The sequence below is a fragment of the Salvelinus sp. IW2-2015 genome, linkage group LG10 (genome assembly GCF_002910315.2).
Source record: "Salvelinus sp. IW2-2015 linkage group LG10, ASM291031v2, whole genome shotgun sequence".
Classification (NCBI taxonomy): Eukaryota; Metazoa; Chordata; class Actinopteri; order Salmoniformes; family Salmonidae; genus Salvelinus; species Salvelinus sp. IW2-2015.
The window spans coordinates 3,711,662-3,735,741 of record NC_036850.1 but is presented as its reverse complement, the minus strand read 5'-3'; the positions used below and the strand labels follow the sequence as shown (position 1 = coordinate 3,735,741).

The 24,080-nt window shown below is 44.3% G+C and overlaps 1 protein-coding gene across 1 annotated transcript in view; it reads right to left on the bottom strand.

Moving 5' to 3' along the window:
- The window catches only part of alk (ALK receptor tyrosine kinase), a 196,348-nt gene that overhangs the window by 120,813 nt on the left and 51,455 nt on the right, over positions 1 to 24,080 (bottom strand). The window contains exon 6 of the mRNA XM_070445291.1: positions 8,267 to 8,401. Within this exon, the coding sequence (XP_070301392.1) occupies positions 8,267 to 8,401 (135 nt within the window). The remainder of the gene's footprint in view (positions 1 to 8,266; positions 8,402 to 24,080) is intronic.

The following is a 24,080-nucleotide window of genomic DNA, read 5'->3' as shown; positions in this document are numbered from 1 at the left end:
GGGCTAGAGGTAGTGGGCCAAGGGCAGGTAGGAGACCTGTGCCCACTTCCCAGGCTAACCGTGGAGAGCGGGAGTACGGGCAGACACCGTGTTACGCAGTAGAGCGCACGGTGTCTCCTGTACGTGTGCATAGCCCAGTGCGGGTTATTCCACCTCCCCGCACTGGTAGGGCTAGATTGAGCATTGAGCCAAGTGCCATGAAGCCGGCTCTACCTATCTGGCCACCAGTGCGTCTCCTCGGGCCGGCTTACATGGCACCAGCCTTACGCATGGTGTCCCCGGTTCGCCTACATAGCCCGGTGCGGGTATTTCCACCTCCCCGCACTGGGCGGGCGACGGGGAGCATTCAACCAGGTAGGGTTGGTCAGGCTCGGTGCTCAAGGGAGCCAGTACGCCTGCACGGTCCGGTATTCCGGCGCCACCTCCCCGCCCCAGTCCTGTTCCACCAGTGCCAACACCACGCACCAGGCTTCCAGTGTGTCTCCAGAGCCCTGTTCCTCCTCCACGCCTCGTCCAATGGTGCGTGTCTCCAGCCCATTACCACCAGTGCCTACACCACGCACCAAGCCTCCTGTGTGTCCCCAGAGTCCTGTGGGTCCTGTTGCTGCTCCCCGCACTAGCCCTGAGATGCGTGTCCCCAGCCCGGTACCACCAGTTCCGGCACACGCACTAGGCCTAATGTGCGCTCCCAGGGTCCAGTATGCCCTGTTCCTTCTCCCCGCACTAGCCCTGAGATGCGTGTCCCCAGCCCGGTATCACCAGTTCCGGCACCACGCACCAGGCCTACAGTGCGCCTCAGCCGGCCAGAGTCTGCCGTCTGCACAGCGATGCCTGAACTGGCCGTCTACCCAGCGCCATCTGAGCCATCCGTCTACCCAGCGCCATCTGAGCCATCCGTCTACCCAGCGCCATCCGAGCCATCCGTCTGCCCCGAGCCATTAGAGCCGCCCGTCTGTCCCGAGCCGTCAGAGCCGTTCGTCAGTCAGGAGCCGCTAGAGCCGTTCGTCAGACAGGATCTGCCAGAGCCGCCAACCAGACAGGATCTGCCAGAGCCGCCAACCAACAGGATCTGCCAGAGCCGCCAACCAGACAGGATCTGCCAGAGCCGCCAACCAGACAGGATCTGCCAGAGCCGCCAGACAGCCATGTGCAGCCAGATCCGTCAGCCAGCCATGAGCGGCCAGATCCGTCGGCCAGCCATGGGCGGCCAGATCCGTCAGCCAGCCATGAGCAGCCAGATCCGTCAGCCAGCCATGAGCAGCCAGATCCGTCAGCCAGCCATGAGCAGCCAGATCCGTCAGCCAGCCATGAGCAGCCAGATCCGTCAGCTAGCCATGAGCAGCCAGATCCGTCAGCCAGCCATGAGCAGCCAGATCCGTCAGCCAGCCATGAGCGGCCAGACCGTCAGTTAGCCATGAGCAGCCAGATCCGTCAGCTAGCCATGAGCAGCCAATCCGTCAGCCAGCCATGAGCAGCCAGATCCGTCAGCGCAATGAGCAGCCGGATCCGTCAGCCAGCCATGAGCGGCCGGATCCGTCGGCCAGCCATGAGCAGCCAGATCTGTCAGCCAGCCATGGGCCGTCCCTCAGTCCGGAGCTGCAGTCCCTCAGTCCGGAGCTGCCGTTCCTCAGTTCGGAGCTGCCCCTTATCCTGGTGCTGCCCTTATCCTGGTGCTCTCCCTTATCCTGGTACTTCCCCTTAGTCCGGAGCTGCCCCTTAGTCCGGAGCTGCCCCTTATTCCGGAGCTGCCCCTTAGTCCGGAACTGCCCCTTAATTCAGTGGGGTTAATGTGGAGGGGGGTCATTTGGAGGAAGCTACGGAGGCGGTTAGTGACTGTGTGGGGTGGGGACCACGACCAGTGCCGGAGCCGCCACCGTGGAAGGAAGCCCACCCAGACCCTCCCCTAGACTGTGTGCTGGTGCGCTCGGAGTTCGCACCTTAAGGGGGGGTTATGTCACGCCCTGGCCTTAGTATTCTTTGTTTTCTTTATTATTTTAGTTAGGTCAGGTGTGACATGGGGATTGTTTGTGTTTTGTCGGTTTTGGGTGATTATATGGTAAAGGGGTGTTGGGTGTAGTGTATGGGTTTGTGTTGAGTGCATGTGTCTAGCGTTGTCTATGTTGGTTTAGTTGTCTAGGAGAGTCTATGGTTGCCTGAATGAGTTCCCAATTAGAGACAGCTGATTTCTGTTGTCTCTGATTGGGAGCCATATTTAGGGTAGCCATAGGCTTTCATGTGATGTGGGTAATTGTCTATGTTAACGTTTGTAGCCTGTGTGTGCACATCGTTTATTTAGCTTCACGATTGTTTTGATTAGTTCGTAAGTGTGTTTGTTTCGTTTTGCCTTCTTCATAAATAAAAGGAGATGGCTTATTTCCTACTGCTGCGTTTTGGTCCGTCAATCCTCCACACGATCGTGACACAGAAACAGAAAGCCTTACTGCATACAATTTTGAGTTGGTTTATGATTTATGCTGCTGCTCTATTGCTGCCATTTCATGACTAATCAAAGCTTTAATCTGATGTTTTAATGGTGTTTTGCTTTTAGTTGTGTTTGTGCATATTCATACTGTTTCTATACTACAGAAAGGTGAAGGGGTCAAACTTTATGGTACACGTTTCCCAATCCTTGTTTTATACAGCACGTATATTCAGGAAAGGACAGGTGACTGTTATTAACTTTAATGAGCATGAAATAGTTTGATCTGTCTTTCACTAGAGACAGATGGCCATTTAATGCCTCTGACTCAATATGCACACTGCTAGTATGGTCATTGCATTTGAATATAACCCTAAAAGGTTGTTCCACTTTGATTGGCCCATATTGATGCATGAAGGAAGATGAGTATGAGTTGAAATGGAGTCTCTAAGAAGTCTCCAGTCTATTTAATTACAATATTGTATTTCAACAAACGCACACACACACACAGTATCTTGTATTGTGGTGCTCATTATCAGTCACATGTCTGTCCAGTTGATTAATACCTCTTCCAAACACACGGGTTGTGTCCCAAATGGCAGAGTATTCCCTATATGGAGCCCTATGGGTCCTGGTCTTTAAGTAGTGCACTGTATGGAATAGAGTTCCATTTGGGCCACAGCCATGGAATAACAACAGCTCACAAACAAACGACTCAACACCACCATTTGATTTAACGACTAGTAAACAAGTATGTATTCTGCGTGCGGAATGTGGCTAATTAGCGACTAATAACAACAGTAAGAGACAAAAAAGAAAAAATCTTCCTCCCGAGGATTTGCATAGTCATTATGGACCTATTTTGTTTAGTGCAGCTGTCAATCACTTGCTGTTCTGCTGACAGGAGCCAATCAGATCGCTTCAGTCGGTCTCCTCTTCCTCTGTCCTTGGTGTTGTAATATAATAGGCATACACACTTTCTCTCAAACACGACCACATACACAACTACTGCACCCACTCACATACACACTCATTTTGAAGTTAGTGACGCGTCCCTTTCCCATCGGGCGGCGAAGTAATCACGGTGAGAAAGTGAAGTGAGCTCAACAACTGAGAGTCTGTGAGAGAACTCTGTTGTTTCCCCCATAGAACCGATGAGTCAGCAGTGAGAGAGTGGTTGCGTCCAAAATGGCAACCTATTCCCTATATAGTGCACAGCTTTTGACCAGAGCCATATGTACATTATAGAGTGAAAAGGGTGCCATTTCAGACACAGACACTGTCTGAGTACACACCTCATTGTAGGGTCAGGTTTCAGAGAAATAAAGGTGCAGAGAGACTACAGGCAACATATCAATACATATAGATGGGCAAGAGAAACAATGAGGAGAGAAAAAGAAGGGGAGAAAGAGAAAGAGAGAGGTGAGAAAAAGCAGGGGAGAAAGAGGGAAGGAGCAGGGGAAACGAGAGAAAGAGTGGGAAAAGGAAAGAACCGAAAGAAAGCAGAGTGAGAGACAAAACAATGGAAATGAGTAAGAAGGGGCTGAAAGCAAGAAAGGTTAGAAAGAGTAAGTCTGAAAAGGAGAGAGAACAAGATGGGACAGTAAAACATGGTGTGAGAGAGAGCGAGAGATGAGAAGAGAGAGGTGCGAAGAAGAGCAGAGAGAGGTGCGAAGAAGGGCCGAGAGAGGTGCGGAGAAGAGCAGAGAGGTGCGAAGAAGGGCAGAGAGAGGTAAGAAGAAGAACAGAGAGAGAGGTGCGAAGAAGAGCAGAGAGAGAGGTGCAAAGAAGAGCAGAGAGCAATGAGGAGAGATAGAAATGACATTGATGTTTCCCAGGGTTAATCATTGAGCACGTTGAGGAAGAAGGAGCGCTGCTTCAGAGTGACAGGCCCGCTGAACTAAAACCCTCATCAGGCACTCACACACTCATCAGGTTTTCAATCGTTTCCCTCAAAATTCATCAAGCCCATCAGCACTGGAGGGTTCCGGCCAAAGGGAGATGCAGAGCGAATATTAAAGCCCCCCTCAACGTTGCCTATCAGAAGGCCAAGCCATAAATGCAAGTCCAATTATTATTCTCGTGGGAGAATACCTATGATAATCCAAGGCCAAGGGATGAAAATAAGGCTGACACTGAAATCAGAGAGAGTCCTGCTTTTTTGAACACCCAAGATATTAGATAACCATTGTAATTTAAACACCATATGTGGAGGACTAGTTTACGGTTTTGGCTAAGATCCAGTCAGTTTTGGAAACCTATACCAATATTCCCAAGAGACCAATAAAAATCACCATTATCAACAAATGATCAACACTCATCATTGAATAACACATCGTCAAAAACACAAATGAGATTTGAGATTCAATGATTGTGTGATGCTATGGCTAGGCGACCTGTGTTTGAAGTCACTCGATGTTGCATTATTTAACGGACACAGCTCTTATAGACACATTCTGGTTCCTCGTATCTTAACCACCAATAAAAAACACCTCACAGTTGGTTACAAAAGGTCTGTTACCAGGTTGATGCATTTCGGATCAGGCATGTCAATTAAGTGATAATGCCTGAGTAGCCTGTGTTTGGAGGATATATTGGCAAACCGTGCCAATATATCCTCCAAACACCGGCTTCGAGGGCATTATCACTTTTATACAACAGGTTACCAACATATTCAAATAAAGATTGACACATTTTGAATAAAAACTTGATTTTGATGAATTTATTTATACTATTTCATCCTTCCACAWGATATAGTCCAGACACAAATCTAGGGTTGCTACCCAAGCCGACCAGTCGTTCAGTCTAAATGTTCCATTGCCATACTGGCTGGAAACGTTCTTATCCCTTGCTTGCTAGCTAGCCAACTACTGCTAATTTACTGTCATGTCAAATAGCCAGAATAACAACGAAGTAGCTGCATTCACATTTGTTTAAGCAGTTTGAGTAAAATTGGTTGGGATGCATCCATAACAATGAGCTAATGATGCACGATTTCACCTGGCATAGAAAATGCGCTCTCTCATCAGGACATGACTACTGCCCCATAGCACTCATGTTGGTAGCCATGAAGTGCTTTGAAAGGCTGGTCATGGCTCATATCAACACCATCATGCCGGAAACCCTAGRACAACAAAAACTTGCATTYCGCAAATATAGATCCACAGATGACGCAATGTCAATTGCACTCCCCACCTGGACAAAAGGAACACCTATGTGAGAATTATGTTTATTGACTACAGCTCAGTGTTCAACAGCATAGCGCCCACAAAGCTCATCACTAAGCTAAGGACCCATCGGACTAAACACCTCCCTCTGCAACTGGATCCTGGACATCCTGACTGGCCACCCCCAGGTGGTAAGTGTAGGCAACAACACATCTGCCACKCTGAACCTCAACATGGGGGCCCCTCAGGGGTGTGTGCTTAGTCCACTCCTGTAGTCCCTTTTCACCCACGACTGAGTGGCAAAGCACGATTCCCACACCATCCTTAAGTTTGCTGATGACACAACGGTGGTAGGCCTCATCACCAACAATGATGAGACAGTCTATAGGGAGGAGGACAGAGACCYGGYCATGTGTGATGCCAGGACAACAACCTCTCCCTCAATGTGATCAAGACAAAGGAGCTGATCATGGACTACAGGAAAAGGAGGGCCGAACAAGCCCCTATTAACAATTATTAACGATTACTGGACCTGATGGACCTGAAGTGGAGCAGGTTGAGAGCTTCAAGTTCCTTGGCGTCCATATCACCAACAAACTATCATGGTCCAAACACACCAAGATTATCATGAGGAGGGCATGACAATGCCTATTGCCCCTCAGGAGACTGAAAAGATTTGRCATGGGTTCCAAGATCCTCAAAAAGTTATACTGCTGCACCATTGAGAGCATCCTGACCTGTTGCATCACCGCCTGGTATGGCAACCGCTTGGCATCTGACTGTAAGGTGCTACAGAGGGTAGTGCGTATCGCCCAGTACATCACTGGGGCCAAGCTTCCTGCCATCCAGGACCTCTATACTAGGCGGTGTCAGAGGAAGGCCCTAAAAATAGTCAAAGACACCAGTCACCCAAATCATAGGCTGTTCTCTCTGCTGCCGCACAGCAAGCGGTACCGGAGCGCCAAGTCTAGGTCCAAAAGGCTCCTTAACAGTTCTATCCTCAACCCATGAAACTGCTGAACAATTAATCAAATGGCCACCCGGACTATTGGCATTAACCCCCCCCCTCCCCCCGCACACTGACTCAGTACCGGTACCCCCTGTATATAGCCTCCTTACTGTTATTTTATTGTGTCACTTCTTTTACTTTAGTTTATTTAGTAAATATTTCCTTAACTCTTTGTTTCTAAAACTACATTGCATGTTAAAGGCTTATAGATAAGCATTTTATGTTGTATTCGGCGCGGGTGAAAAATGCAATTTGATTTGATTTGAGTTCTTTGTATATATCCATAAAAATTATGCCGATTCATGATTTTGACTGGCTGAAAAAACTGTCTACCTGTCTATCTCATCTCGACTCCCAACACATTCATTACTATGGGACAGCTGAAGATTGAATATGAATAGTGAAACAATGTTGCAAATGTCGGAGAGACAGACATCAAGGTTTATACAAATCTCTGCTGTTGAAACCTAAACATTAGTSTAAAAGAAATGTGAGATAATGTCTAGATGCTTTTAATAGTGGAGATCAAGTTTATAAATTGCCTGGGCTGATGAGACCGTGRATTGCGCAGTCTGATGGAACAGAGTAAATAGGCATTTAAGCGTCATAGATTTAGCCGGTGGTAACTTGTAGAATAGACACCGACTAGAATGCGGTTTTAACCAATCAGCATTCAGGATTAGACCCACCCGTTGTATAATGAAGGAAAATGACTGCAAGGGAGTTTGTTAGCATGAGGCTGTGGCTAACAAGTCTTGACTGAACTGTGAATTTCACTCTTTGCAATGATACTGAAGGGAATGTCATGAACATCATCTGTTGCTTGGAGGAGTAAACAAGATGTTGATAAATGCAATTACTCTGAGATTTCCAGAGTATAAGGGCACTGGCATCAGCAGACAGATAGGTATTTATTTTGTCTGCGGTGGCGCTATTGGCTCGAAGACAAAGCGACAAGACAAAATACATGATTACTTCAATGATTATACTTCTGGAAAGTCAGTGTTGCGTGCCATGTAAAATGTGTCTAAAAGGAGCCAAATCCAGCTCTGCACTATCCACAGTGTTAATTTATGCAGTAGCTCGGTGCTTGGAAGAATCTAAGGTGGAAAATGTCAACTCGGTGAAAGGAGCTACATTTACATTCTATGGAAGCAAATTGGAACGTTTTGCAGATAAAAACTGTCCGTCCTGCTCCATTTAATCCAAAGTGAGATGTACAGTTACAGACGTGGGGATGAATCCAGTAGGTGGCACACTTACTTTGTTTGAGGAAAAAGCACTGTGCCTTTTCACAGCACGTGTGGAGTGAGTGTGAGTAGAAGTCATCCTGGGTAAGTGTGTGTGTGTGTGTGTGTGTGTGTGTGTGTGTGTGTGTGTGTGTGTGTGTGTGTGTGTGTGTGTGTGTGTGTGGTGTGTGTGTGTGTGTGTGGTGTGTGTGTGTGTGTGTGTGTTGTGTGTGTGTGTGTGTGTGTGTGTGTGTCAGTGAGCAAGCAGGAAGAGGGTAGGAGAGAGTGTCTGTGTGTGGGATCAGAGACCATTGTTCTAGCTTGAGATCAGAGACAAAAATGTATCATCTTCTTCCCTCTCAGACTGCCTTTTCTGTATATTACAAATACAGCGCCTATGCCTGAGATACTCACAGCTATACGACAACAGGTGGACACTTACAGGCAGTCAGAGTTGGATGTTCTGACAAGGTTCTTGAGTTTCCATTGGACGGGGTGGTTGTTTTGATGTTCTGATTGGTTGGTTTCATTGGCAGTTTAGTGTTRCCAGTTACTGTTGGAGGAAATTCACCATTGGCTGAGGAGAGAAACAGACAAATAGCAGTTTAGTGACATTCTTTGCAAGCCATATCTTTCCACAGCTCCCTAAATGCTAAACAGTTGAAGATAAGCAGGGTTGTGCTCTTTAGGGACCAAACGAAATAAAACAAACTGAGACAGATGGGGACTACCTACACTACCTCATTTTCCGTTGCAAAACATTTTAAACACTTTAAGTTTTTGCCCTAATGAACATGGCCCAGAGTTAAGCTTGGTGAATATTTGGCTGCATAACCCAATGACTGTATATATGAATGGACAAAGGCATTGGTCATGTGACAGCATTCATTCCTATGTGAAGACTCAATAGTGCATTGAAGCCAAATTAAGTCGGTTAAGACGGTGTCTCATGGAGACATAACATGCGCAGTTTGAGCTACTCCAGGAAGTGACTTCGCAGGCTAGCTCAGTGCTCTCGTTGAGCAACTCAAGTTGAAGGCCGACCTGGGTACTGCAGACTGCCATTAGCAACTAAATTATCCTTATGTGTACGATTTTAAAATAATCGGTTGGAGACATACATCTGGTATCTTGTATCCTGGTATCCTTCTGGTATCCTTCTGTGTACGATTTTAAAATAATCGGTTGGAGACATACATCTGGTATATTAGATGCAATTATTGGTACCATGATTGTCCTCGTAAAATGTTTTTATACAAAGATTGACCACGAAGATTGTCATTTTTCCATTCACTATAATGGTGGTACTGTTTTCTGCAAACATGCCTGCAGTATCGCGGTCGGCCGTGAACTTCCGTGGCTTCAATGACACAGGGCAGTTGTTCTCCCCTGGGATATCTGAAGTTATACGCTGTCGTTTTGTCCAGTAGGGGGCACTCTTTCCTCAAGACCAATAGAGATTGATATAGTGGTGGTGGGTAGGGGGTGCTTAAATCCAAATCCGCCCCATCTTCCTCCATCCCTAGGTTACTAAGCTAATTGGATCTGGGGCTTTCATTTCCACTAGCTYAACCCAATCAAGCCTCTGGACAGACCAACCACCTCAACCTACCMCTTTTCCCCATCAACTTCAGAAATACATTTCCCAGTTAAAAGGAGAGTTGATTAGGTATTTCTCCTTTGGATATTAGGTACTAGGCTGTAAATTGGGCCTGTCAGGAGGGCTATGACAATATGGGACTGCATACTGGACTGCATACTGGACACAACTACTATGGTGCAGTGGGGAAGAGGATAATGCTCTTTCCATTAATCAGCTGCCAGGACCTGGGGTAAATCACAGTTTCTGATTGGTCTGAGCAGAAGAAATAGCCAATCACCACCTCTGATTGTAAGGAATTTAACGTTCCTCAAGAAATTATACAACAAACCAACCGTTCATAAAAAGGTAACAAAAAAGGCATGATTGTTGAATTAAACTGCTGAAATAGTCATTTACAATTTCATGGTATGGTTATTAGCAATGGAAAGCAATGTGGTTAAAAACTTCTTAAGGCTAGGGGCACTATTTTCACGTCCGGATGAAAAATGTGCCCAAAGTAAACTGCCTGCTACTCAGGCCCATGTATGTAATTGGTATATTTGGATAGAAAACACTCTAAAGTTTCTAAAACGGTTAAAATGATGTCTGTGAATATAACAGAACTTATTTTGCAGGCGAAACCACGAGGACAAACCATCCAGGAAAATATTTTGTTGAGGTCACTCTTTTCAATGGGTTTCTATGTGGATCTAGATTTCTAAGGCACTTGCTTGCAGTTCCTATCGCTTCCACTAGATGTCAACAGTCTTTAGAAATTGGTTGATGTTTTTCCTTTGAGAAATGAAGAAGTGGCCATTTCCTATCTGGGTGGATAGCCAAGTGGACTTTTGKGGTTGGGGCGCACGACCTGAAAGCTCGCTCCACATTGTTTTCGTCCGGTATTGAACACAGTTTATTCTGTCTTAAATTTGATTGATTATTTACGTTTAAAAATACCTAAAGTTGGATTAGGAAAGTTTATGAAATGTTTGGATCAAGATTACAGGTAACTTATTAGATACTTTGTAGTCATGTTGCGTGAGTTGGAACCGGTGTATTTTCAGAATCAAATGCGCCAAATAAATGGACATTTTGGGGATATAACGACAKAATTTATCGAACAAAGGACCATTTGTGATGTTTGATGAACATATTGGAGTGCCAACAGAWGAAGATCTTCAAAGGTAAGGCATGAATTATATCGTTATTTCTGACTTTTGTGTTGTGCCTGGCGGGTTGAATCATGATTTTCATGTGTTTGTTTGATGGGGTGCTGTCCTCAGATAATAGCACGGTTTGCTTTCGCCGTAAAGCCTTTTTGAAATCTGACACTGTGGCTGGATTAACAACAAGTTCACCTTTAAACCGATGTATAACACTTGCATGTTTTATGATTTATGAATTATTATTATGAGTATTTCTGTTTTTGAATTTGGCGCGCTGCTATTTCACTGGGTGTTGTCAAATCAATCCCGTTAACGGGATTGGCGCGCGAAGGCATCACTAAGAAGTTAATAGTTCTCTAAAAACCTTCTAAAGTCGAAATGTTCCATTTAAAAGGTGGAAGAGTAGTTATGATTAACTATCCATTATCAATGTCGGTGTAAAAAAAGCAGCATCACACCAGAGTCCTTGTCATATCCATGTGAGATCCATTCAATTGTTAATAGCCAGGTTATATCATACCTGGCTCTGTCACTCACTTGTAAACATACTCTTTGAGCAACTGTGACATTTTGTCTATGAAAGGGACTGTGATCTGTCTGTTGGATGTCTGTATTCGAATTTCAAATATCTTTCTCCACCTTTAATTTCCACTGAAGACACATTTTTTATAAAAAACTTTGTTTTGACCCTGGTCAGAAACTCTTTAAGTTAGAAGACCATTGTAAATTGTAAAATACTACTGATGCACATATCTGCAGAACAGAAATAACTGGCAATTTACTAAGAAATTGCATAGTAAAATGGCAGCACAAGAATTACTTCATTAAATCAAGCAGCATTAGGCACCAATTGGTTACCAATAGTTTTTTTGAATTCTGTCGAATAGGTACAGATAGGTACCCTATAAATATGTAACAGTACTGTAAAAAAAATAAGAAACAAAGTCCTACCAATGGTGTTCAACCAGGTGGCAGGACTCAGAGGTCAACGCTGTGGTCACCACACCACTGGAGAGTAGAGAGTCTATGATATCTTATTGATCTTCKGCTGCAATCACAAACCTCTGTAACCACTCTATGTGTGGTCACCAGGCCCCTGTCCTTCAAGAGACCAGCCTCCACAGTCATCAATTAACCAGTGGGTTACAGTATATTGCTAAAAGGTGCTTTTCAATCCTTTTTGGTTCTATATAGCTCCTTTTCTTGTAGCAGTGGAGGCACTGCACAGCGGGCATTTTGTTCTATATTAAATGTTTTGCAGAGTGAACAACTGAAACAAATTTATGATATGACAAAAATAAATCACCAAAACAAAGCATTTTCTGTTTTGGCACCAGGTCGTCAATCAGTTTTCATTGAGAATGAAGAAGGAAGTAAGGCTAGCCCAGATGGAAGTAGCGACTCGGGAACGGTGTGGTCGCACAAACAAACCTCTTCCCTTTCCTCCAACATAATGCCACTAATTTAGACAAAACAAACTTGGTCCTTTAATATTACTTACTTAACACAGAGCTAAAGGACCGCACCATTTAGCTCCAGATACATAATCTATCCATCTCTGGGAAGAGCACAGAGGACTCTCTTTGCGACTAGCTTGTCTGAATATCAAGTCGAGAGCCGACTGCATGTTTCTTAATTATGCTGAAAGGTCACATGAGTTTCCTGCGTCGTGTTGGCTTGCCAGCTCTTACTATCTTGCTGAAAAGACATATCATCCCTTTTCCCCCACAAATCGTTCCACAAGCATTATGGGACATTGTGAAAAATGTCTACCTTTCATCTTTGTCTCTTTAATCATCTCCTAAAAACACATCCCTTTCAGTTCCCTCCACCCAGCTCCTCCACCACCACTACCTCCTTGGGCTGAACTGCTCTCGTTCATCACAATATGGCAGGGGGCTCCCACCACAGCTGTGCACTGTACGTACCGACTCTAGAGCATGCCAACCAGCCAGGTCGTTCAAGATTGAGGTCGAAATTGGAGAACTATCCATGTCCTGAGGWKGTCGGGTTGAGTGCCTAAACTTAACCCTTAATTTAGAAATTTGACCTTTAGAGAAATGGAATGCTACAAAGCAGCAGGAGCAACAAAAACACTTCGAAATTTGACATTTGGAGCAACTTCGAAATTTGATTTATGGAGAATGTGGAAGAATGCGTAGTTCTGCAGTGAGACTGAGAGCTTGTTGTGGAAAAAAGGGGACAGACGTCCATTTTCTTTGCCAGGTCAACACAAACAGTTGCTACACTATGTTGCCTATATTACTCACAAGATTTTCTTAAACATTGATTTCATACTTCATTTGACAGAAGTTCTTTGTCAGCTTAGAGCAAAAAGTTATTGGGCTTTATTTTCAGCCAGCGCTAAGGAGGCACAAGTGTCAAACGCACATTAATTTGTAATTTTGCCATGTAAAAACTGGTGCACAGGCATTTTCCAGCCAGGTTTTCTCCAGGTTTGACAATTTACCTGTCTAAGATCAGTTTGTTTGCTCTGAGAGGGAGGGTGGCAATATTTGAGGTGTTTTAGCAACCAGGAAATGATGTAGTGCACATTGCACCTTTTATACCTTCCCATTAGTGCTGCATGAAATTGTCACTTTTAAGCTTGTTTTTATGTGACAAAATGTACAGTTGTTTGAAGCTGGTATACAAAAGTGAAAGTAAAAGAAGCCGAAATGAAACGTATGAACAGGAAGTATAGAAATAGCACACATTGAACATACCTACTACTTCATAGACTTGCGTTCAATGAGAATGACAGATCTACAGTATAACTCTGATTTCTATGTGATAGCCCAAAAAGTTACACATTGCAGTTTTAAGACCAACAAGAAGCAGGTCTTAACAGTAAAACAGTTGATAAATGCATGGATTTTGAGAGTGGAGGCGCAGCCTATCCAGCCATGATGCACAGTGTCCATGGAAGGACAGATGTGCCTTTTGTGGTGGTAAATCTCATACTTCTAAATATTTTTTTTTTAAACTATTGGTTTCCCCCCATTTAGTTTAATTTGACAAAAAAAACAAGCATAGCCTACCTTCCCCTTAATCAAGGCTGGTTGCATAGGTGCATCTTTTTATCCTGGCCTTTAGCCTTTGAATAAAGGGTTTAAATGGTCTACTAAGAGTGCTTTGGAGTATTTTGGAGTTTTTTTCCGTCATGCTTTTTCATTATTCACAATTTACATACCTGCATTTTGCTTGTTCAAGTAGGCTATCCATACCCATTTTTAAAGAGCGCCCCTTTTCCGATTACCAAAGACATGCTCCTCACTATTCAGTCCTCCTATAATGCCATATCAACAGAAGATTTCTTTGAGAATGTGGGTTTGTTTTTAGTACAACATGATTAGAATTATGCACTGTCTTTTTAGGCCTTATCAAGAGCCGAGTGAATGTAATCTTTCTTATTGACTGTTTGGCATCTCTATGTCCAGACTGCAATTTACATTAGGCCTAGTCCGTATATTTGGGGTGGCAGGTAGCCTAGTGGTTAGAGTGTTGGACCAGTATCCGAAAGGTTGCTGGATCGAATCCCCGAGCTGACAAGGTAAACATCTGTCATTCTGCCCCTGAACAAAGCAGTTAACACACTGTTCCCTGGTAGGCCGGCATTGTAAATCAGAATATGTTCTTAACCGACTTGCCTAGTTAAATAAAGGTTAAATGAATAATAATATATCAGTGTGAATGCTGTAGCCTACATTTTAACAATGTATTTCCATATTAAAGCAATGCAATTAGAACAATGTGGACTGCCAACATGTTCAACATATCTCGCAAATTCGGGGCAGACTATTTAACGAACTAGGCTGTAATGGACTAACATTCGAATTGGAATTGATGACAACACAATACATAAAAGACCATAAATACACAACTTGAATCAACCACATATTTAGCCATGGAGCACATTCTGATTGTCCAGTGAGGGGCCAAGCCTCGACACACTCACAACTTGTTTATTCATCAAAACCCAGCCTTTCCCTCCACCACGAGCTACTGCGCCCATAAATCAAGTTGTGAAAATATAAACAATATTTCTGACACACCCCCGAACCTATAATGCTTTAAAGATTTCCCATTGCGTTAGGTTTGTTAAAATAGAGTCCATCTTGTATTTCTTGCATGAACACTTGCACTTGTCTCTTCTTACTATCACAGATTTTTCTGACAGCTGCTTTGTTAAAGGGGCAATCAAAATTTGCTATATCCATTTTTGGACTGATAAAATAATGATATGTACCCATTGATTCTTGAAGAATATAACTTACAAATGTTTCATGGTTTTAGTTCAACTGTCGTAGCTCATCAGAACCCAAAATATAAGCTTATAGGCAATTTTTTAACTACATTTTGAAAAAAACTAAAAGTTCAATAGTTGGACGATCATGGAAGGCAGGATAGTTCCTTCCAGTGGCGAACCGTGACTATTGGAGCTAGGCCCTCAGTTGCGGAAAAATATCTGACGTCATACATATACATAGAGACCTTGGATGCCTGTGTATACAGAGCATGACTTGAGACCTTTATTTTGCAGACCTATGTAGGAGAAGCAATTCTTTGATGACAGAGTCAAACGGTCCTAAGCCATGCCTAGGCTGTGGCTCACAGAAGCAGCACACGTACACAATGGTTGCAATTATCAATAGCAGGAACCACGTTAGAAGAAAATGCGGTTGCGTCGTTTCAAAGAAACATTTGCCAAAACAAACAGTCCCTCAAATATCGGCGGAATAAATTCAACCACACAACTACTCACATTGTTTCAAGACCACGGACAGTACATGGTGTCAGAGAGAAAAAAGTTGTGCTGTATTTGATGTTCTATCTCCAGCATGCAACAATAAAAAAATGCACCACAACACGAAATGTCATGTACCCAGTACTATCAATTGCAATGTCATTACTGTCACGCCCTGGCCATTGAGAAGCTTTTATTCTCTATTTTGGTTAGGCCAGGGTGTGACTAGGGTGGGCATTCTAGTTTCTTTATTTCTATGTTTTTGTATTTCTATGTTTTGGCCGGGTATGGTTCTCAGTCAGGGACAGCTGTCTATCGTTGTCTCTGATTGGGAATCATACTTAGGCAACYTTTTTTCCTTTGGTGTTTGTGGGTAGTTGACTTTGTTAGTGGCACTATAGCCCTAGTAAGCTTCACGGTCGTTTCTTTTTTTCTTGTTTTGTTGGCGACATCTYAAATAAAAAGAAATGTACGATCACCACGCTGCACCTTGGTCCKGTCATTTCCACCTAGATGACGGCCGTGACAGAACTACCCACCACCTAAGGCCMWAGCAGCGTGGCCAGGAGGAGCAGGGATCCTGGGCCCGGGAGAAGAGAGAGTGGAGGACATCTTGGACATGGGAGCAGGTTATGGCAGGGGACAAGACCCTGCCATGGACACAGGCGGAAGTAGCGAGGGAGGAAAGACAACGATACCAGGAGTCACGGCAACGAAGCAGGCACAMGAGGAGATTGGCTGAGTCAGGTTGGAGACCTGAGCCAACTCCTCGTGCTTACCGTAGGGAGCGTGGTTCTGGTCAGGCACTGTATTATGCGGTGGAGCGCATGGTGTGCGCGTTCACAGCCCGGTGCGCTACATTCCAGCTCCCCGCATCGGCCGGGCTAGARTGGGCATSCAGCCAGGATGGATGGTGCCGGCTCAGCGCATCTGGGYGCCAGTGTGTCTCTACGGCCCAGGATATCCTGCGCCGGCTCTGCGCACTGTGTCTCCGATGCGCCTGTGCTAGCGCCCCGCATTTGCCGGGCGAAAGTAACCATCCAGCCAGGACGGGTTGTGCCAGCTCTACGCTTGAGACCTCCAGTGCGCCTCCACGGCCCAGTGTATCCGGTGCCTGCCCCACACACCAGGCCTCCAGTGTGTCTCTCCAGCCCGGTGCAGTCCTGTGCCAGCTCCACGGACCAGCCTCCTGTGTGTCCCCAGCCTGGTGAGTCCTGTGCCTGCTGCACGAAGGAAGCCCCAATGGTGATCCATGGCACGAAGCCTCCAGTGATGATCCATGGCACGAACCTCCAGTGATAATCCATGGCACAAGCTCCAGCGATATCATGCACAACTCCAGTATATCCATGGCACGAAGCCTCCAGTGATGATCCATGGCACGAAGCCTCCAGTGATTATCCATGGCACGAAGCTTACAGTGATGATCCAATGGCCCGAAGCCTCCAGTGATGATCCATGGCACGAAGTCTCCAGTGATTATCCATGGCACGAAGTCTCCAGTGATGATCCAGGGCATGAATCCTCCAGCGACGATCACCAGTCCGGAGCCTCCAGGGACGTCTCCAGTCCGGAGCTTCCGGCGACGGTCTCCAGTCCGGAGCTTCCGGCGATGGTCCCCAGTCTGGGGCCTGCGGCGAGGGTCCCAGTCCGGGGCCTGCGGCGAGGGTCCCCAGTCCGGGGCCTGCAACGAGGGTCCCCAGTCCGTGGTCGGCGACGAGGGTCCCCGCATCAGAGGCGCCACCAAATTGGGGGGAGCCAGAGGTGGAGCGGGGTCTACGTCCCGCACCGGAGCCGCCGCCATGAATAGATGCCCACCCGTACCCTCCCCTATAGTGTCAGGTTTTGCGGGCGGAGTCCGCACCTTTGGGGTTGGGGGGTACTGTCATGCCCTGGCCATAGAGAGGCTTTTATTCTCTATTTTGGTTATGCCAGGGTGTGACTAGGGTGGGCATTCTAGTTTCTTTATTTCTATGTTTTTGTATTTCTATGTTTTGGCCGGGTATGGTTCTCAATCAGAGACAGCTGTCAATCGTTGTCTCTGATTGGGAATCATATTTAGGCAGCCTTTTTCCTTTGGTGTTTGTGGGTAGTAGACTTTGTTTGTGGCACTATAGCCCTAGTAAGCTTCACGGTCGTTTCTTTTTTTCTTGTTTTGTTGGTGACATCTTAAATAAAAATAAAATATACGCTCACCACGCTGCACCTTAGTCTGGCCATTTCCACCTAGACGACAGCCTTGACAATTACCTTGTTTTTAACCAYACAACCAGTGATCTAAAGTTGAAATAATAGTTTACACATTGTATTCAAAATGATATGAATGAGATAGTAACAAAAAGCAAGCTGTAGATGAAAACAAAAAGTCCACTCATCATTATGATTATCATTTTAAAACAAAGTCCATTCTCCTGTCCTTCTTTATGAAACGGGCAATGACAGGTTCATATAGCTTGTCTTTTGATTTTAAAACCAAAATAAGTTATTTTTCTATTGAGATCAAAGCCAGGGCTGACTGTCGGGCCTGTCCAGTGGTGTTCCTGGAATATGATTTGATTCTTTTTAGTGCAGAAAATGTTCTTTCTACTGATGCAGTGGACACTGGAATGGTCAAAACTAGACAGGTAAGCAGATACAGCTGTTATGCTGTCCAGCTGTCCACCGGACGTGCTACCTGTCCCAGACCTGCTGTTTTCAACTCTTATGATCGGCTATGAAAAGCCAACTGACATTTATTCCTGATTATTATTTGACCATGCTGGTCATTTATGAACATTTTGAACATCTTGGCCATGTTCTGTTATAATCTCCACCCGGCACAGCCAGAAGAGGACTGGCCACCCCTCATAGCCTGGTTCCTCTCTAGGTTTCTTCCTAGGTTTTGGCCTTTCTAGGGAGTTTTTCCTAGCCGCCGTGCTTCTACACCTGCATTGCTTGCTGTTTGGGGTTTTAGGCTGCGTTTCTGTACAGCACTTCGAGATATTAGCTGATGTACGAAGGGCTATATAAAATAAACTTGATTTGATACAATTGGTGCATTCTATCAATTAGTCTCTTCTGCTGGAGAAAGTGGGGCAGATCAGACAGGCTCTTACCCTTGAAGTCAGAACTTGAGTACATAATGGTGAGTTCTGTTTTAAGCCGCGGCAAATCAAAATTAGGGCCATAGCTTTTTTTGAGACTTGAGAACGCAGAGTTTGAAAAGTTTGTTTTTTCTCTATATATTGGGAACTTTTGTGGGTCAAGGAGGGCAAGGAACATAAGCCTTTCATGGTCATTGAACCTGTTCCTTAGCTGAGTGACAATGGTGTGATCACCGACAACGTCTTGCTGTTGGTACTGCCTGCGAATGTCTCCTTGCATATGTGTTGTGCGCCCCCTTGGAACTACGGTCTCACTCACAGTGTCCTCGTACATGGAATCGAATTTTCCTTTTCCCTCTCTGTGGTGTTGCAGAAGTCGTCCACCCTGGACAAGCAGAACTGTATGTCAAACTCCCTGTTCTGCAATATCCCAAACAGCACGTCGGAGTATGCAAATATGGAGTAGAACGCGGATAGCAGGAAGCAGAACTCAAAGCTTGTCAGGTGCATCATGTATCCATCTGCGCTGTGAACGGTGTCTTCATCAAAGTCATCGTGATGGTCCACTATGTATTCAAAGAGTTCAATCAGTTGAGCCTTTTTTTCATACACAGTGCAAACTAAGTGTGAGGAGAAGTTCCATCGTATTGGCGCTACTCTGGGTAGTCTTAGCTGGCATATTTCATCCAGTAGTTTTGTTTGTTTGACAGATCTTCAGAAAAAATGCTGCTACGACACTAATATGAGAAAAWAAATATTGCATTCTTTTAGTTTACCAGCACCTTGTGACATCACCAGATTAAGAGTGTGCGCATATCAATGAATGAACAGAGCTTGCGGGATAGTTTCTTTCACCTTGGCTTGTACTCCGTTTATACCAGAGGCCATGACTGGGTCCCCRTTATACCACAACTTTGGCCTTGCATTCACACATCTCTAAAAAGCTGATAATTCRGGCAGCAACCGCTTCTGCCAGTTTATCCTCAGTTATATCCTCAAATTTGAAAAACCTTTCTTTCACACCACCATCGGTAGTGTAACGCAACACATAAGACATTTGGGCTACATTGCTGATGTCTATCGTCTCGTCAACCATGATGGTTACAAAGGGGGATTTCTTCAATTCTTCCTTCATGACATCTGTCATTACATTCACGATCGCGTGTAACAGGTCATTTTGGATTTTGCTGGAAGTGCCTGTGAACACGGTAGCTGTAACCAAATGGCAGTCTAACGTGCTGTCATGCTCAGCCAAGAAATCCACTATTTCCAAGTAGTTTCCCTGATTAGCTGATTCTTTACCCTCATCATGTCCTCTGAATGCTAATTCTTGCTTGCCTAAAAACACAACCGTATGAATAAGGCGCATTAGAATCTCCATTGTGCCTGACWTTATCATTGTGAGCAAGTGGCTCACTGCTCGTTAAGAAGAAGGTCTACTCTTGTTTCCCCAATTGTTTTTAAACTCACTGTAGCTCGCAGGTGTGAAGTTGAGTTTTGGTGTCGAAGTGCTGACTTTGTCAAACAGGCTAAATCTTTGAAACCAGTTGTCCAATTTGAGCTATTATCGCTGCTGAAGAGTAGCTTTTTTGTCAGCTCTCAGCCTGTTATCCACGGATAGCGCTCATAATTATTAACTTGAAAATGCATTTCAAAACTCTTTCATTGCACCACATTTCACCAAATCAGGCAGTGCAGGAGTTGGTCTCCTGGTCTGTACAAGATTGAACTTTTCATAAAAAGTTAGTCTTGAAAAGGGCAATGCTAACAATTTAGCCACCACATCATCCTCGATTACTCTCWCTGCATTTGCCATCGSCTCTGAATTAGTGACGTATACTTAGGMACTCTAGGGGGCCTCTAGGGGGCCTTAACCCTTCTTTTTCCAACACAAACTGAAGAAATTCAATAGGAGGATCATTACAATTAAGACAAAAAAAGATTAAACCTATGAAAACAAAATTACACATTATATGGCGTAGAGGGCCCTGACGGTTCCCCACTGGTTCCTTCATTGCTTGAGCAGTCAGCACAGGGAAGATAGATAAAGTTGAGGCAGTTCAGAGATGAAACAGAGGGGGGACACCTCCAGGGTGTTTCAGACTGGTCCAGAGCTGTTCATTCTGGCCTTTGCCATCTCTGAAGCAATGCTTCTCAGTAGTATTAGAGGCATCCAACGTTCAGCCTGCTGCACAGTCACTATGGAAGTTSTAGTCTAGAGCGTCTGGTTAAATTGTGGTTAGGAGCATGTTTTAACTCTCTCCATGCTTACAGTAGTAAGAAATATGTTATTGTTGTAAAAAACTGTGTGAATCATTTGCTATCATCTTAAATCAAAATATGGTYACATCATTATTTTGACATTGGGAATTATTTAATATCACGCTGGTTTCAGACTGGTTGATGTCGTGGCCGGTGGCAGCGTTGTAGGCACAGCTTGTCCCATGAATTAATCATAAAAACTGAGGATGAGCTGATAACTCCGAAACAAACATTCTGGAATATATAGGTTCTCTATATATTCCTTGAATTATTTATTGATCAGCATTTTGATGTGCTCGAAAAAGAATACGATACATCGAAGCGAACAAGAAGACCTTTCCTYGAGCTCTACGAGTGAAACTGAAGGGAAGCCGCCGTCTAAAATTCAAAATTTAACATTGGAGTGGGACATTTTTATAACTATGTCTCCAAAAATGCTGGAAGTAATACGAGCGGAAAATAAGATATTGAAAACTACCATGGACTCCCTGAAAGACACTACAGAGAGGGCACGGTATGATATTAAAACAATGAGAAGGTCAAGGTGTTCAAAATGATGGACGAACAGGTGGCAGAGCAGAGGGAAGGCCCCGTCCGATCGTAGCTATGCTATCACATACAAAATGAAAATTGCCTTGTTACAACAGCGTAGGGAAATGAAGAACACACCATTCTCTATTAAGTAACAATTTCCCCATGAAATAGTGGAGAGACGACATGCCCTGTACCCCAYTTTCAWAAGGCTCCGAGCAGAGAAGCAGAATATTCGTCTAGTGGTCGATAATTATATGTAAACAACCACATTTTCAAGGACTCTGAGATTACAACGTGGCTGTGAGTGATAGCTACCTCCTGTTGAAGTAGTCCCCGATACACATTTGCACCGCATTACACAGTACAATTATGGATTCATTCGTTTTTACAAAACATTTTTTTTGCGTGATGGACTTGGACTATATGGGCGTAAAATCAGGTTTTAATTTAGGGGAAGGAGAAGATGGGGAAGGCTGACCTTTTTTATTTTGATTGTTAATTTATTTAATTTGAAGATTGTACATTAGAAATAACAAGGTATTTTTTGTTGTTGTTATATGATAGAGGAAGGGAATATTATGACTTAAAAGCTGTTATATAGTGCGCCCTAAGATAAAAACGTAATAAATATGAATACATCTGTAACGCAGACGCTGGGAGTCTGGAAGCAAGTACAGGGGGTGAATTTAATAATTCAAAARACACGGAACAATACAAAACAAGAGTAGCGTCTGGACATGAGAAATATAACTATTACTGCTTGGGGAAAGAACCAATGGGAGTGACAGATAYAATACAGATAAACATAGAAGTGCTGGAGTCCAGGTGAGTCTCATGAGGCGCAGATGCGCATAACGATGGTGGCAGGTGTGCGTAATAATAATAAGTAAACTGGTGACAATGAGCGCCAGAGAGGGGGAGCGGAAGTAGCTGTGACAAAATCTAATGTAGAGCTAGGATAAAGGATTATAGTGTAACGATAGTCTAAGTCGTCCTCCTCATCGGACGAGGAGAGGCGAGAAGGATCAGACCAATATGCAGAGTGGTAAGTGCTCATGATGATTTATTAAAACCGAACTGAACACTGAACTACAAAAAACAATAAAAGATGTGCAGAAAACCGAAACAGTASCGTGTGGTGAAAAAACACTAACACGGCAACAAACACCCACAAACCAAACGTGAAACCCCAGCTGCCTAAGTATGATTCTCAATCAGGGACAACGATTGACAGCTGCCTCTGATTGAGAATCATACCAGGCCGAACCCAAAATCCCAACATAGAAAACACACATAGATAACCCACCCCAACTCACGCCCTGACCATACTAAATACATACAAAATAAGGGAAAATAAGGTCAGGAACGTGACATATAGAATGAAAAATCTRCCTAGGTTCTCAACTGGAGTAGGCCTACACGATCCTAAAAGAATCGGTGTCATTACACTTTTACATTTAAAAAATAAATCTCAATGTCTCAAATCTCAAATCTCAAAATGTAAAGGATTATTATTGTTCTGATACACACCGGCAAATGGATTAGGTGTTGTCAACAGGGTTGTTGTCTCTATTAGTGAGTGTCTGATTAAAGTTAATGGTAGAACTAACACAATAACTGTCTTTAAAAAAAATATATGGAAAAGTGTTGCGTGCATATGTATTCACCCTCTTTGCTATGAAGCCTTCAGAAGTCACACAATTAGATAAATAAAGTCCACATGTGTGCAATCTAAGTGTCACATGATCTGTCACATGATCTCAGTAGATATACACCTGTTCTGAAAGGCCCCAGAGTCTGCAACACCACTAAACAAGGGGCACCACCAAGCAAGCGGCACCATGAAGACCAAGGAGCTCTCCAAACAGGTCAGGGACAAWGTTGTGGAGAAGTACAGATCAGGGTTGGGTTATAAAAATATTCGACACTTTGAACATCCCACAGAGCACCATTGAATCCATTATTAAAAATGGAAAGAATATGGCACCACAACAAACCTGCCAAGAGAGGGCTGTTCACCAAAACTCACAGACCAGGCAAGGAGGTCATTAATCAGAGAGGCAACAAAGTGACCAAAGATAACCCTGAAGGAGCTGCAAAGCTCCACAGCGGAGATTACATGATTTGTCCATCGGACCGCTTTAAGCCATACACTCCATAGAGCTGGGCTTTACGGAAGAGTGGCTAGCAAAAAGTGATTGGTGTTCACCAAAAGACATGTGGGAAACTCCCCAAACATATGGAAGAAGCTACTCTGGTCAGATGAGACTAAAATGAAGCTTTTTGGCCATCAAGGAAAACGCTGTGTCTGGCGCAAACCCAACACCTCTCAWCACCCGAGAACACCATCCCACAGTGAAGCATGGTGGTGGCAGCATCATGCTGTGTGGATGTTTTTCATCGGCAGGGACAGGGAAACTGGTCAGAATTGAAGAATTGCTGGATGGCGCTAAATACACGGAAATTCTTGAGGGAAACCTGTTTCAGTCGTCCAGAGATTTGAGGCTAGGACAGAGGTTCACCTTCCAGCAGGACTATGACCCTAAGCATACTGCTAAAGCAGCATTTGAGTGGTTTAAGGGGAAACATTTAAACAAAAATAACATTTATTGTGTAACTGGGATTCTCGTGAGTGCAAACATCCGAAGATTATCAAAGGTAAGCGATTAATTTTATTGCTTTTCTGAMTTTCGTGACCATGCTAATTTGGGGCTAGCTGTTGTAGCATTGATTGATACACTCACAAAAGCTTGGATTGCTTTCGCTGCAAAGCATATTTTCAAAATCTGACACGATAGGTGGATTAACAACAAGCTAAGCTGTGTTTTGGTATATTTCACTTGTGATTGCATGATTATAAATATTTTTTGTAATATTTTGCG